At 41.7% G+C, this 16669-nt stretch overlaps 1 protein-coding gene across 1 annotated transcript in view; it reads right to left on the bottom strand.

The window, feature by feature from the left end:
- Window positions 1–9323: 9323 nt before the first annotated feature.
- The window catches only part of LOC308676119 (protein kinase C gamma type), a gene marked incomplete at both ends in the record, with an annotated part of 46990 nt that continues 39644 nt past the window's right edge, over window positions 9324–16669 (bottom strand). The window contains 4 exons of the mRNA XM_081341855.1: window positions 9324–9575; window positions 10977–11117; window positions 13187–13294; window positions 14989–15069. Of these exons, the coding sequence (XP_081197981.1) occupies window positions 9324–9575; window positions 10977–11117; window positions 13187–13294; window positions 14989–15069 (582 nt within the window). The remainder of the gene's footprint in view (window positions 9576–10976; window positions 11118–13186; window positions 13295–14988; window positions 15070–16669) is intronic.

Raw genomic sequence — 16669 nt, 5'->3', positions numbered from 1 at the left:
GAAAAAAAACGAAAGAAGACTTATTCATATGCTACATAAAACTTCTTAACCCTATACTTGTTCTGGATAAACTCAATCCATTTTCTCCATTCCATAATATAGCGTTCTTGCGAGTGATCTTTCAAATAGGCCGAAATCTTCGCCATCTCTGCCAGGTCGGAAACCTTTAAAGTCCACTCTTCTATGGTCGGCAGTTCCTCTTTCTTCCAATATTGGCCTATCAAAAGTCTTGCTGCCGTAATTAAGTTCAACATCAACTTGGTGTCCACAACTGTAGCGTCTGCAATTATTCCCAACAAAAAAAGTTGCGGACAAAACTTTATCCTCTGTTTAAAAATCTTCTGCATATTCCACCAGACTTTTATCCAAAAAGCCTTAACCTTCTTACATGTCCACCATATGTGAAAATATGTTGCATCTTCATCTCCGCACCTCCAACATTTAGGCTGATAATTCGGATACATACTTGCAAGCTTTTTAGGATCTAAATGCCATCTATAAAACATTTTGTAAAAGTTCTCCCTTAGATTTTGAGCTTGAGTAAATTTTACGTTCCTCACCCAAATCTTTTCCCAGGTGTCCATTGTGATAACTTCCTGGATGTTTTGGGCCCATTTTATCATACAATCCTTAACAAGCTCTGTTTCTGAGTCAATCTCTATCAATGCAAGATATATCCGTTTGATATGTGCTGGTCCCTGATTTCTAATTTGCTTTATCAAATTTTCATCAGACATTGTAAATCCATTTTTCTGGTCTTCTTTCCACCTGGCCCGTAACTGAGTATATTGAAACCAATTTTGAACAACCTTCTCTTCTCGCAAGAGGCTATATGATTTCAAACACCAAACATTTCTTTCCAAGCTAAGGATCTCCTTGTACGTAGTCACATCATGTTTAAAGCCAGCATGTATATTTTCTATTGCGTGTTTTGGAATTGCCCACAATGGTATCTTACAACTTAACTTATGTCTATACTTCTTCCAAACTCTCAGCAATGCCTGTCTTAAAATATGCACCCTAAACACGTTGTCTACCTTCTTATCATACAACAAATATGCATGCCAGCCAAACAACAAATCATGGCCCTCAAGATTTAATAACCTCCCTTGCGTCAAGTTAATCCAATCACTTATTCCTACTAATGCAGCAGCTTCATAATATAATTTAAAATTAGGCAATTTAAGGCCACCTCTCTCACGAGTATCCTGCATAATCTTAAGTTTAACTCGTGGCTTTTTCCCTGCCCACACAAATTTATTGATACCTCGCTGCCATTCCTCCAAATTAGAATCTTTCTTAAGAATCGGTATCATTTGAAATAAAAATAAAAATTTAGGCAGGACATTCATTTTACTGCTGCAATCCGTCCAATTGCAATTTTTCCCAACTCTCCAGTTCTTTTTGAATTTTCCCCCATAGTTTTTCATAATTATTTTTATATAGCTTTGTATTAGAGGGCGACAAAATCACCCCCAAATATTTAACCCTTTTAACAATCTCAAATCCAGTTAATCCTTCTAAGAGAGCCTTTTGCGAAACTGTCATATTTCTGGCCAAAATTTTGGTTTTCTGTGTATTAACTTTAAATCCAGAAACCTTCCCATATTGTGTTATTATCTCCATCAGGTCCACAACAGAGTTCTCTGGCTGGGTCACTGTAACAACCAGATCGTCTGCGAATGCTCTCAATCTGTAGTCCTGATCTCCAATTTGTATCCCCTTAATTTTTCCCGAATTCCGAATTTTAACCAATAATATCTCTAATGTTAACACAAATAACAAGGGCGATAACGGACACCCTTGCCTTGTGCCCTTCTCAATATTACATGCTTCTGTCAAGCTATTATTAACTATAATTCGGGCAGTTTGTTTTTGATATAATGCCCTAATCGGTTGTAAAAATTTTTCCCCAAAATCCATTTTGTCTAAAACTTTCAACAAAAATTTCCAATTCAATTGATCAAAAGCTTTTTCAGCATCTAAAAAAATTAGCACCGCAGCGATCTGGTTGTTCCTTTCCAAAAACTCTAACACATCAACTATATGCCTCACATTATTTTTCATTTGCCTACCACTAATAAACCCCGTTTGATCCCCATGAATCACCTGTTGCAGAACCCTCATCAGTCTATTAGCCAAAACCTTAGCAAATATCTTGTAATCTGTATTTAAAAGCGATATCGGTCTATAGTTTTTAACTTGAGTAGCATCTTGGTCTTCCTTCGGAATCAAAGAAATAAAAGCTGTTCTCCAAGACGGTGGCACCTTTCCCCCCCTCTGGATTGTCTGGAACAGTTCCTTTAACGGTTTTATCATCTCTAATTGTAAATTTTTGTAATAGGCCGCAGTCAAGCCATCCGTACCTGGTGCTTTATCCACCTTCAATTCCTTAATTGCTGTGAAAATTTCTTCTTCTGTAATCAGTTGATTAATCCCCTCTTTTTGTACTTGCGTAAGAACCGGGATGCTAGCATTCTCCAAATATATATCAATATCTTTTTCATTAATTTCCTCTTTAGCATATAATTTCGAATAGAAATCCACAAAAGCATCCTTAATAAGATTCTGTTGAAACACAACCCTTCCTTTATACTCAATCTTATCTATATTAGAAGCCCTTTGTTTTTTCCTCAATCTATAAGCTAACCATCTGCCTGGTTTATTAGCGTTGCAAAAAGTATTATGCCTAGCAAACCGCAGATTGGTCGCCACTTGATCAGCCATTAATTTATCAAATTGTCCTCTTAACAGTCTAATAGCCTCCTTGGTCTTCACATCCTCTGAGTTCAAAATCAAAGCCTTTTCTTTTTCCTTTATTTCATTCTCCAGTTCTTTCCTTCTAGTTTCCACTGCACGTCTATGTTTATTATTCATATATATCAACACCCCTCTCATATAGGCCTTGCTAGCATCCCAAACCATATCCATAGAGGTACCCTTATTCATGTTAGTCTCAAAAAAATCCTTCATCCGCTGTTTGCATTCTTCCACATTTCTCTGATTTCTAAACAAATTCTCATTTACGCGCCACGAGCGCCTGTCTCTTTTCTCCTTATCAATCTCTAACCAAACTGGACTGTGATCAGAGATAGTTCTTGCACAAATCTTCACCTTTTTGGTCCTCAAAAAAAAATCATTAGTCAGCAAAATAAAATCAATCCTCGAAAAAGATTGATGTCTATCAGAATAAAAAGTATAATCCTTCTCCTGCAAATGTCTCTCACGCCAAATATCTCGCAATTCCAGGTCATCCTTCATTTCAAAAAAAGATTTAGGCAATCTGGCATGACTTGGAATGCGCTTGAAAACTCCAGCCTTGTCCAGCTGTACATCCAAAACACCATTCCAGTCCCCCATAAAAATAAAAGATTTATAATCCAACTGGGTAAGCTTTGTGTGTAGTAAACTAAAAAAGTCAGCTTGTTGTTGATTAGGTGCATATAATCCAACTAAAAGCGTCTTTTTACCTTCTAACAGCAGCTCAATCATAACATATCTTCCATGCTTGTCTGCTTCAATTAAGTCTGCTGTTAAGGCACTTTTAACATAAACAACCACTCCATTTTTCTTGTTCTCTGCAGAAGCAACAAATTGCGTACCCAACCTCGAGTTCGATAAATACTTTTGATCCAAAACTCTAATATGCGTTTCTTGCAAACATATAACATCTATCTTAAATTGTTTTAAATATTGAAAAACTTTCTTCCTCTTCTGTGGTGAATTTAGTCCATTAACATTCCAGGTTAAAAATTTAGTTGCCATGCATATCCTCCCAAAGCTCTTGGAGCACAGCTTTGATAGGACTATCTTCTTTAGGCCGTGCTCCTCCCACTGCTTGGCTATGAGTACGTTGTGAAGATTCTGAAGACTTTTGCTGGTCTTGTTCTTTTATTTTCTTTGCTCGTTTTAAAGCAGCACGCGTTACCCTTTGCTCTCTAGGATCGTCCAAAGAAGTTATAGCTTGATCTCCTCCAGCACCATTATCCTCTGTTTCATCCTCTTGATGTTCTCCTTCTCCAGATCCCTTTGCAGCTTCCAGAAGTGCTAATGGGGTTGCTTTTAAAACATTATTGTAGAAATCACGCGCTTGCTTCACAGTAATCAGCCGATACCTTTTACCTTCATGCATCACCATCAGCCCGTCTGGAATCTCCCATCTGAACCTTATATCTCGTTGCTTGAGCTCTTGCACAAGAAATGTAAAGTCCTTCCTTCTCCTTAAAATCTTTGGAGGGATTTCTTTTAAAACCAAAACTTCTTGATCAGCAATCACCACTTTAGCATCATAGGCAGCTTGTATAACTTCATCTCTGATTTCTCTTTTTGCAAAGTAAACCACCACGTCTCTAGGCAACTTTCTCTGTCTGGCAATCCATGAATTCACACGGAACACTTTATCCATAGCTGCTCTTATTTCAGATGCTGGCTGGTTCAATACCACTTCGAGAGCCTCAGAAACCAGCTGCTTTAAATCTTCCTTAATATTCTCCTTTAAACCTCTGATTCTAACAGCAAACTGCATCTGGTAATATTGGGCAAGGCTTAACTCCCTTTCCATTCTGTCTCTTAAATTTTCATTCTCCCGTACTTTTACTTCTAATATTGCATTCTTTTGGGTCAAATCATCCACTTTTTCATCTAAATCCTCCACACATTCCGCCACTTTATGCACTGAAGACAAAATGTCTACCTTCATCACGCTACACTTCTGTTCCATCCTCTCTTCTATTCTCTCCTCCAGTTTCTCCAATTTCTCCTCCATCTGTGCAAATTTATCACCCATTGATTGGTTAATTGATTCCAAAAGTACCTGGGCATGTTTATCCAGCGCATCTCGTAAATCCTTCGGTGTCAATACATCAGGAGGATGCAGCGCCTGTAACGATGATTGTTGCACCGGAGAAGATCCACCACTCCGAAGAGTTTTAGGGGGAGGTTTAGTCGCCATCTTTAACTTTCAATTGTGACGCACTTTCACTTAAAGTTTAAAAAGTCCACCAAGCTCGAGAGTAAAATAAAATAATCCTCTTCACCTTTTCCTCTTGTACCGCTCTGCCTGCTCCTTTTAATCCATAGTCCTTTCTTCAGGCAGGGGTGGTCGCAGACGCCTGGCTCTGCTCCAAGAAATCCGGAGCAGAGACGCTGGCTAGCTGGGAGCAACCCAGGCTTTGGGGGAGTTCAATCCTTCAGCCGCCCAAGCTCCAAGCTCAGGCGGCCCCGGAGAACTCAACCCCTACCTGGGGCCTCACCCCCTCCTCTTTTCCCGAGGAGGGGGCTTCAAAATCGCCCGAACAGCTGATCGGCGCTGTTTCGGGCGAAAAAACACTCAGCTGAGCCGCGGGCAGCCCGGGAAGGCTGTCTCCGTCGCCGCGGAGCCACCGGAAGTCTGGCCGTCTCTATGTTTAATGTTCTACTGCAAGTATTAGCAGCCAAGAAAAATTGCTGTTGCCATCCAAAGAGCAGAATTCCTGCAAGACCTTTTAGGTCTACAGTCTAAAATTATCCGACGGAAGCCATTGCTTAAAAGTAATGTTCTCTGGATTTTAAGGGGTTTTTTTTCCCCCATCTAGGAAACATATTTCAAAATGCATGTCAGGAATCCCATTATCAGCCACCACCCAAAATCTGTACCTGAGCTATTGACAGAAAAACAAACACAAGCTGAGGATTGGATAAATATCTTTTATGTTGAAATGCATAGGTGAGTCCATTCGATTATGATACTGGCTACAGAGAATCACAAGCCAAAGAGAAGGTAGGAGTCGTGGGTGTCTGATTATCCCCAAATTGGTGGTAGTGGGGGGCGGGGGGAGAAGCAGGGTAATTAGCAGAGAAAAAAAATGAGGCAGGAAACTGATGGAAGACTTATGCATTGTTAGGGTCAAAGGAAAGAACTATAGAAATATTTGGGAAAGAACAAATTGGCACCCTCGAGAGCAGGGCTGAGGAACTATGGCCCCCTTATGACCCGTGGACTTCAACTCCCAGAATCCCTGAGCCAGCAACTGAGCCAACCAATTGAAGTCCACAGGTCATAAAGAGGCTACTACGGTATGTTTTGCGCCTCAGCTCCATAGACCTTTTTTCACTGCTCATAAAACTCAGAACTCTGGATTCTACAACCTTCTGGTCTCCCTATGGGCTACGTTAGAGACTTGTGCAAAACGCTCTGCTTTCCTGTAACATTATCGGCCTAAGATGTAAATAGGCATCAATGCCTCTGACAGCTCTTTATTTTGGCCTCTCCATCTATATCTATCTTGCTTTGCAATTCTAGGACTGATACGTTATATAAAGCTTGGGAATTCTCCCTACCCCTCCACTCACTAGCTCAATATATTGGATTTCTATACATTTTAAAAATGCCCTGTCTGCCAGAGAGGGAGAAAAAATGAAAGTCTACCCAGCTTCAGTTGTTATTGGTCTACAACATTTTTCCTCAATCGGTACTGAGGAAGAAGAGATGGACACGAAATTGTAGACCAGTATGGAGAAGGTTGCTACAAAGTCATAAGAGTTTCAACCAATGTAGAGAAAAAACAGCAAGAAACTGCCTCTTGGGCACGAGAGAGATTAACATGTCAATCTTTCGTCTTTCCTAAATATGTCCTGCTGTCAGCAGAATAAGTCACCCTTTTACCTCGCCCCACCTGCCAACTAAATTCAGTTCTCACTCATCTGAAGCACAAATTCACATGAGTAAACACTTCAAGAGTGTGAATAAACATTGCACTTTCAATGCGCCATCTCACGACAATTCAGTAGCTGACACAGGCTACGGCAGGAAAATTTTAACTTTCCAGTGGAGTTCTATCATCAGCTAAATAAATACCAAGATGTGTGTGGGGGGGTTGTCGTTGTTTTTTTCCCTGCACCAAAAAAAAGGAACTGGGAAGAATCATGAGGGGATGTTTACATTCCGGTCATTAGTGATGCTCTCAGAATAGAGAGTAAGATCTCAGTTTACCATGCCTCAGTTTTAAAGCTGTTAAAAAGACAAGTCAGGTGTAGCTTGGAAGAGATGGATGTCCCTTTAGAAAGATGGAAAACATGGAAGGTACACATATCTGTTATGTACGTATAAATAAATCCATTTTTATAATAGTTAATGCATGAAAGAGAAGACAAAGTTTTTATCTCAACATGCTGTTCTGTGGAAGAAGACACATCTTTTGCCCGAAGTCTAATACCAAATATGCCACCGTCATTGCTCTCTTTCAAGGTTTTATTTACAACTGTTGAGTTGGTGAGGGGAAGCCATGTTAGAGGAAGGTGTTAATGTTGGGGAAATTAAGACTCAAAAGGCCAGGAGGTTGTGTGATGCAACATTTCTCAACTTCGGCAACTTTAAGAAGTATGGACTTCAACTTCCAGAATACCCTAGCCTGCCATGCTGGTTGGGCAATTCTAGGAATTGAAGTCCTCATATCTTAGTGCTGCCAAGGTTGAGAAACACTGATGCGATGGCTAGGAGGGAGAACTGATGAGGTTTTCACAAGATTTTGGGAAGGAAAGTCTACTAAACAATGTGTGAGGTGCAAGGAATCAAGGTTTTAAGAAGACAAATACATCAAGTATTATAATATTCCACTGTCGCAGATAAGACTAGGAAAAGCACCGTGGAGGTGAAGCGGAAGATTATAATTTGCAAATGGATATGAACTGAAATGAATATCAGAATTTATTTGAACCACTAATTAATGGAGAGAGAAGGCAGTCATTCTTCCCTGATAGCTTCCCAATTTGAAAAAAAAAGTATTTCAAGGGAGTAACTCAGAATCACTTAATGTAAACTAGATATCCTCTGAGATGGGGTTTTCCAACTTGGCATCCTGCAAATGTGCTGAAATTGGGATTTCTGGAACTACAGTTTTGACAGATCTGAAGGAAAACTGCAGGAAACTCAGTGTTTTAAGCCTGTGAAGAAATAGCTCCTCTACATACTACAATAGTAGCAACTAAAGAGTAAGTTCTCTTCCCTCAACACTTTCTATATAAATGTAGCATTCTGAGATTGCTCTTTCTCCATTAATTACATATCCAGGTTTACGGTGGTTCTGTTAAATGTGGATTTCTCTAATTTAATAAATGCATGCCACAGTATTCCCATTCTAGAGCCCAAATCTCGGGCAGAGTTAAGTGATTCAATGTGTGCTTCATATTTAGATCTGTTTTCACTGCACAACTACGTTTTACTATATAGCTGTCATTTTGTTTGCATTATTGATCAGGATATTTTCTAAAGCTTGGCAACCATTCTACAGTCCTGAAATAAGAGCAGAAGGTATAGTTTGAATAGCTTCAAGTTAAATTTCACAATACCCCTCTCACAAAATACAGCCGTTACCCTTTGGCCACTTGTTTTTACAAAAAGTACGCATGGCATAAAATTAGCTGGGTAATTGGTAAATGGTTTAACCATTTCTAACCAGATGAGTCATCTGGTACCCTAACTACCTGGGGGAAATTAGAAAGACATTACTAGAACCAGTCTTCTACTCTTTCATTCGCTATATTCAGTCAAATCATGGTCTCCTACATACATCATTTGAAGGACCATCAGAAAAGACACAGAGAAGCTGAACTGCCGTGGAAAGATTACAAGGCAGAAACGATTTTTATAAAATTCCTTGCATCAGTAGTCTGATAAGTGAGAGGACAACCTTGATCAAATTTCAGGACCGGCCAAAAGTTAATTGTAATAAGAATTTCTCTCTTATCCAGGCTCTAAAACTTTCTTTCCCTTGATATAGCTGTATATCTATATTCATTTACCTAAATATATACTGTGTTGTGTGGTGTGTGTGTGTGTGTGTGTGTGTTCGTTTGTATGCATCTGAGTCAAAGATCCCCAACCCCTGGGCTGTGGCCCACCACCGGGCCTTGAGCCATTTGGAACCAGGCTGCAGAAGTGGCAAGTGACCATGCCTGCATCCCCACTTGCGCGAGCAGCGGGTGAGTGCGTGCCCCCCACTCATACAAAACCATCCCTTCTTCCCCCCCCCCTCCTGCCGGTCCACAAAGCCAGAAAGGTTGGGGAACTCTGGTATGAGAATTTGTATCCGTCTGTGTGTGTGTGTGTGTGTGTGTGTGTGTGTGTGTGTGTGTGTGCACGCGCTTTCTCATTCCCAACCTCACCAGTTCGATTGCACCTAAGGGAAGGAAGGAAGGAGGGAAGCAACACACCAGAGAATGCAATTAACAAAATATTTCTGGAGATCAGTGTTAGGATTGGGTTTCAGCTTGGGACTCGTGCTCTTAGGAACAGAGTCCAACAGCCAAGGTTTAACGTGGGGATGTTGGGTGACTGCGGATCATTCTCACACTAGGGAAGTAGGAGAAGGGATAATTCCTGCTGGGGAGAGGGGCATGCCGGTTGGGGAAAGAGGCATGCTGGTTGGGGAGAGGCTTCCCCGCCGCAACGTGGATGGATGCACGAAGTCAGGGTTGATGTAAGTAAATCCTTGGAAATCACTCTGATCGAGGCTTGCCAGGACCATCTGGTCTGGGGGTGTCAGCGCTGGGGGTGCCCGGGTAAAGAACTTGTCAAAGTTTTCGCCACTCCGGCCACACTAGAGCAGATGTAGAAAAAGAAAAGGACAGAAGAGATAATGAGGGAAGACGCTGAGGAGAAAGTTATTCTTCAGCCTGTTTGGTACAAACATTTCTTTCCTTATTTACTAGCTATCGCTTAAACTACCTAAATCAGGGGTCCTCAACCTTGGCAACTTTAAGCTCTGCTGGCTGAGGAATTCTGGCAGTTGAAGTCCACCAGTCTTATAGTTGCCAAGGTTGAGGATCCCTGACCTAAATGATATTTATGAAATGAATGGTGAACACACATTCTGAATTTTACACTTGGATTCTGAGGAAGGAAAAAAACAAACAAGCTTCTGCAAAGAGTTCTTTGCCCAGAACCACATGAACTCATGTAGTCCTCATCTTACTGTTCTGTACCAGCCTGCTACCGGCCCTGCAGAAAAGGCAGGGACAACCCCTTTACAAACAGCAAGAGGCTGGAATTACGCCTGCCAAATTTATAGCTACAAAAACAAACAAGACACAAACCAAGAAACAGGAGATTTAAGAAACACGAACTATCCAAGCGGTTGCCTTCAGCAAACCAGCCCTCCCCACACATTCCCCTTATATAGAGTTCAGGGCGTGGCTTCTCTCTGCCTCCTTCCGAGAAGCCCCATTGCCTTCCTCTGTTTACTCCTAATTGACTGCCTCCTGCGTCGGGCGTCCTTGAACAGGGGCAGCTGTGGGTCATCTTCATCCACGCTGTCAGGCTCACACAGCTGGGTCTCCGTGGTGACCAAGTGGGAGGGGCCTGGCTGAGGGCTCTCATCAGCAAGATCTTCAACCCCCTCAGCAAGGTCTTCAACACCCCCCTCCTCCTCCTCTGAGTCGTCCGACCCAACTGCCGAATCCACAGGCTGACCCTGAATCACAACACTTACAGCCATTTGTTTAGCAGTTGTTCAAAGTTACAACGGCACTGAAAAAAGTGACTTACAGCCAGTCCTCGTACTTACAACCACTGCAGCCTCCACATGGTTATGTGATCAAAATCTGAGCATTTGGCACCTGGCACCTGTATTTATATTTGGCAAATACGATTTGCAATTTGCAACCTTCCCAGCCAGCTTCCAACAAGCAGAATCAATGAGGAAAGCTGGATTTGTTTAATGACCTCGGGATTCACTTACTAACTGCAGTGATTCACATAGCAATGGTGGCAAAAAAGGCCATAAAATCAAAGTACAACTTCACTTGACACCTGCCTTGCTTAGCAATGGAAATTCTGATCCCACCTGCGGTCGTAAGTTGAGGACTACCTGCATAACCATCCTTTTGTGATTCCTCTCATATTTTTCTATTCTTGAAAACATTGCCGAGAGCAAAATAATGTAAACTCTGTTTGAGGAATAATTGTTGAGCCTGTCATTTGGCAACCAACAGCTACTCACAGGCCTGGGTATGAAAGGTGGAGCAATTTCCAACTGTTCCAGTTTCTCCCAGTCCATCCAGCGGAAAAATCCATGCTCCCGAATATCCCGTTCCCCTTCTGGTCCTGAACCCAGGCGCTTCAGCGGATGTTTGGTCAAGAACTAGGGGACAGAGAGAACTTTGCTAACACTGCATTTTTATGTTAACTAAAGTACCAGTTTGGAAGATATAATGGCAATGCAGAAGACCACTGTTATTTCAAGGAGCTTAGTGACATATTTTGATTTATCCTTCATATTACGAAAAGTCTACTTTTCGTAACCTGTTTTTTTGGGTTTTTTTTACTCTTGCTACTGAACAAAAAGAAAAGGAAGGGAGAATCTTCACCAAGCTGCAAAGCTTTCTTTACAGTGAAAGCCTCTTTGACTTTTAATTCCCATCCCAGAGTGATGGACCACACAGTCAAGGTCAGGTCCTTCATCACTCTAGCAAGGCCATGAAGCAGGGGTGTCAAACTCAATTTCATTGAGGGCCGCATCAGCATTGCGGTTGCCCTCAGGGGGCCAGGTGGGTGTGGCCTGGTGGGCGTGGCCTACTGGGTGGGCGTGGCCAGAGTGCGTATGGCCTACTGGGTGGGCATGGCCAGCTCTACATCATTCGCATCAAGGGTGCCTATGGGGGCCTGGGCAGGAGTGGGACAGATCTGAGGGTCTCTGGCAGAAGGAGGGTCTCTGGGCCAGGGCCAAGGCAGTGGGGGCCGCTCCCTCACTGTTTCCAGGATGGCTTCGCGGGCCACATGGAACCACCTCGCGGGCCAGATCTGGCCCCCGGGCCTTGTGTTTGACATGTCTGCCATGAAGTCATGGGACCAGGTTTTGGTGTAAAAAAAACCCAAAAAACCCCCCTTTGGGGTTATTGTTCTTTTGTTGGGAGCTTTGGCACAGACCTTAGCATTGCATACTGTGGGAATTGGCCACCCTTAGGACATCTCTCCCCTTCGTGGATTACTGCCTTGTCGTGGCAAAGGGGCTTGCGTAATACAATGAAGCTATGAGCTATGCCGTGCAGGGCCACCCAAGACGGACAGCTCATAGCAGAGAGTTCTGACAAAACGTGATCCACTGGAGAAGGAAATGGCAACCCACTCCAGTATCTTTGCCATGAAAACCCCATGGACAGTACAAAAAGGACCTCCTGGAGGAATGTTGTCCATGGGGTCGCAATGGGTCGGACACGTCTTCGCAACTAACAACAAGAAGGACATCTCTGCTGTCATTTATTCAGGAGTCCCTGGCAGCCTATAAGAGATTTGGGTATCAGCTTGCTTGGTATCTATGCTTTTTTATGTTATGCTTTTAAATCTGTTTGCTTGGGCTAATAATAAAGCTTTTAAAAAATCCCTTCGTTCACTGGTGTGCTTATTGTCTCTGGATCCAAAAGTACCAATTGCCTGGGCATCTGATACTTGCCCCGACACTTGGCAAAACAGAAGGAGACACTGAAATAAGAAAAAAGAAAAAAGGGGGGGGGGGGGTTCCCACATCTGCCCATGGAAGCAGAGGCACACCCACGGGGGAAAAGAGAAGAAATAAATACTTAATTGTTTCCAAACCTAGTGATTTTTCCCCTATAAGCTGAGATTGCTTTCTAGTTTTGAAACCAAGCAGGGAACAAATCCATATAAATGTCAAAGGCCGGATTTCTTCAGAAGGCAGTTCATCAGTTCAGCATTCCTCAACGTAGCCCAGATGTGTTGGACATGATGCTGAGTTATTCGAACTGAAGTTCAATAGATCTCAAAAAACAATGGGGAATCCTGTTATCAACTGACCCTTCCCTGCAAAACCGTACATCTTAGAAATGCTTCTTGTAGCACTAGATATGTAATGATATGTGGGAATGACCTTGGGACAGAGGAGCCGGAGGAGAAGCTGCCTAGGGAACTATCAGATAAGAGGGGAGGTAGCCTGCAGCTGCATAACAGGAAGAGGAAGGGGACCCAGAAAAGAACTTCCCTAACTTAATCAGATGGTAAAAGAGACAGTAGGAGATTTGTACTTTCAAACTTGTGAGATTCCGTTACAATGCAGTAGAATTAGCTGAACTGGTCGTGTTTCTTTTCTGGACTACCTGGGAAGGATGACAAGGTACAATCTTTCACGTTGTCTGAGGAAATATGATAAGGAGCCCCTTCCACCTAGGTGTGCCTAGGTTCTGAATCAAGACTCACTCCTTTGCAAATGGAGACACCCTCTCGTGAAAGAGATTTAGGATAGGATACTGTGTGTTCCATAATCGATTGGAAGAGCTCATCCTCATCCTCTCCATCAAATGGTGGCTGCAGACCAAGAAAATACAGGGAAAATAAACAATAAATTCTTTTTTTAAAAAAAATATTTTATTTGAATTTTTTAACATAACACCATAATTTATAAACAGAATGTTGTCTGGATAACATTTATAAGACAATCCTTAACAATTAATTTCTATGATCTATATTCCATTATGTTAATTCCATTTGATTTCCCCTTTCCCCAAAGTATCTTTCTTTGCAAAACATTAGATTAAGACAACTCTCATTATTTTAATTAACAGCAGTTAAGTATATAATTTCAATAATCCTATTTGTCATTTTAGTTGCCTTATCATAGATCCTGTTACCGAGTTTAAAAATAAACAATAAATTCTTCCACTTCCTCCACCCCCGCCCTAGAAAGCATAGCATGTGTGTGCAATGTTTGGTCCGTTAAATACATTTTCCTAACTTGGAAGTCTCGGTAATGTACAAAACTACTTCATGTAACACTGATAAACAACACTTCTTGCATCTTTTGAGCCACCTTTCCAAGTTTTGGGCAAAAGAAGGTTGCAGAATCGCACTTGGATCGATCCAGAGGACCAAAGTAGTCCTCTTCCGTGCGTGACGAACAAAATGTATGAAGGCCTCTGGAAAAACGGAAAGAATCTTACTCCATTTCTACTTTACATTTCTGAAATCGCACGAAAGCTCCAGGTATCTTTTATTAAACAATGTCTTGTTAGAACGGCATCGGCCCAGAAATTAGGAGGGTCGCGCTGGCTGTTGCCCCAGGCCAGGGGTGTCAAACTCGCAACATCACGTGACGTGTCGCGACATATCGCGACTTTTTTTTTTTTCTTCCATTGCCGGCAACGGAGTAGGTGTGGTTTCGGCATGAGACATCCGGCCCATGGGCCAGCAGATTGACACCCCTGGGTCAGGGTGGGGATGGGCTCTGCTGCTATGGCTAATCATTTCTCCTTGGACCCTGAGGGGGGTGGTTATGTTTGGAGGGCTTCTCAGTTATAATTTCGTCAGCTGGTCCAAAGTCACTTGGGTGAGATGGGCAACTGTGTAAATGACATTAATTAATGAAGAATTGTCCATCTAACACTAAACTCAGTGGAAACGTGACTTTCAGCTTTAACGCAACCTCTTTTTCTCAGTCTCAATTCTGAAGGTTTTCACTGGGCTAAGAACAGTGCTTTTTTTGTAAAAGAAAAAGGTGCCGGAACTCACACATGTCATATAACCCGCCTTGCCTACCCTACAAGGTTCCATCCAAACAAGGTGCCGGAACTCCGTTCTGAGCATTCTATGACAAAAAAAGCCCTGGCTAAGAACCACTAAGCATCTTCTTCCCCAGGTTACTCCTAGCTTCTCAAATGAGACTGGTGCTCCTTAGAATCCAGTAACAAAGGCTAGCTTACTGTCAGAGACTCAATGAGCAACAAATTCCCTACACCTAGCTACTTAAGAGATCAGTCCCTTATCTGTATCTTTCAAAATTAATTTGTTTCCCACTAGGAAATGACGAAAAGTCTCTGGAGCACACATTCCCCCACCCAGGAGATAGTAATGGCTGAGTTTAATCCCTAATAGCCTTTGCTTCCTGATCTCATGGCTTCGTGGCTCTCAATCTTTTCTCTCGGTAATGTAAACGCATATTTGAAGTGGAGTCAATGGTAAGGAATCCTTGCATACACCTACCAGAATCCTTGCATATAACGTACCTGTCCAGCTAACATTTCGTATAGAAGAACACCAAATGACCACCAGTCCACAGACTTCCCATAGGGCTGATAGGCTATAATCTTAAGAGAGGGAAAAGCAAGAATTTGAGCCCTTTAAGGTATATCTCATTTCACATTTTGATCAGAGGCAGCTTCAACCAAGCAGCTAAAAAAATTAAAGATACATTCATCTACAACCAAGCCAAATATAAATAATAAAGCCAAGAAATCCAAGAGAAAAATTCATGGATCTCTACTGAGACCAAATACTTAACTGAAATAATAGTATCTTGTCCAAGTTTGCAAAGTAGGAATCGTATTTAATATAAACTAATGAACAAAGTAAGCAAGCCAGTACAGGTAGTCCTCAACTTACAGCTGTTTAACGACTGTTTAAAATTATGATGGCCTTGGAAAAAATGACTCGTGACCTGTACTCACACTTATGACTGTCCTACTACCCCCACGGTCGTATCATCGCAATTCAGGCACTTGGCAGCCAGCTTGGATTTACGATTGGTTGAGGCATCCTGCAGTCACATGATTGCAATTTGTGACCTTTATTTTGCCAGTTTCCAACAAAAACACCCATTGGGAAAGCTGGATTTGCTTAATGACTGTGTGATTTGCTTACTGACCATGATTTGCTTAATGACACTATACAAATCAAGTCTGATTCAACTTACAACCACAATGACTTATGGCACAAATTCCGATCCCAATTGAGGTTGTAAGTCAGAAGTAAGTAGGAAATTCTGGAGCAAAGTTTCCACTAATGAATAAAATATGTACTGTTGTGTACTGTTATTACAAAAGAAGGTGGCTTACGAAATACTTAGATTGTAGAACATTCAGGGACAGATGGTTGCATTTTGAACTGATAAATAAAACAGTAATTTTTAAATGGGGCAGATACATTCCATGCAGTTTGACCCCAATAAAAACCTGCTATTCTACTCCTCACACTGCATTTTATTTTTCAAGGATGGCTTGAAGTAAAAAGCATTGCTGTGATTCAACCTAAAAACCATGGTCATAACACAGTTAGGATCCTGGACTTGTCAACCAATTAAGATTGAAATTCAATAAAAGAACAGAGTTTTCATTCACTCACTGCCCACTCCATCCAAAATATTCTGAGCACCAAACTAGACACAAAGGAGAATTTCAGAACTTAAAAGTGAAATAGCCTAGGGAGAACATAGTGCCTAAGAGGGGATAAAGGAAGGTTGAGTCCCTGTATTTAAATAATTCACGTTTAATTGTAAAACCAGATTTCAGATGCAAAAACACACTAACTACAATGGATATATTGAGTGTGAATGTACTATGTAAGCCTAGGCTGTAGGAATCTGAAACCCTGAAATTTTAAAGAGCAGCAGACTTTAATATTTATAGAGTCCAGAAAGGGATCCAGGTTATTTATTGTTTGGTCAATTGCATTTGGATGCCACTTATCACTTTATTTCTAGGACCAGGGCATTTTGTAAAATAATACAATAACACCAAACTATTACAGATTTAAAAACAAATAAAAGCAATTAAAACTAGCCAACCGGCTAAACCGTTAAGACAGTGATGGCGAACCTTTTAGAGACCAAGTGCCCAAACTGCAACCCAAAACCCACTTATGTATCGTGGGGTGCTGGCTGGGTGTGGCCCATTGGGTGGGTGTGGCCAG

The sequence above is a fragment of the Vipera berus genome, assembly GCF_964194415.1.
Source record: "Vipera berus genome assembly, chromosome: W".
Taxonomy (NCBI): Eukaryota; Metazoa; Chordata; class Lepidosauria; order Squamata; family Viperidae; genus Vipera; species Vipera berus.
The sequence above is the reverse complement of the archived record's forward strand: the minus strand, read 5'-3'. Positions and strand labels throughout refer to the sequence as shown.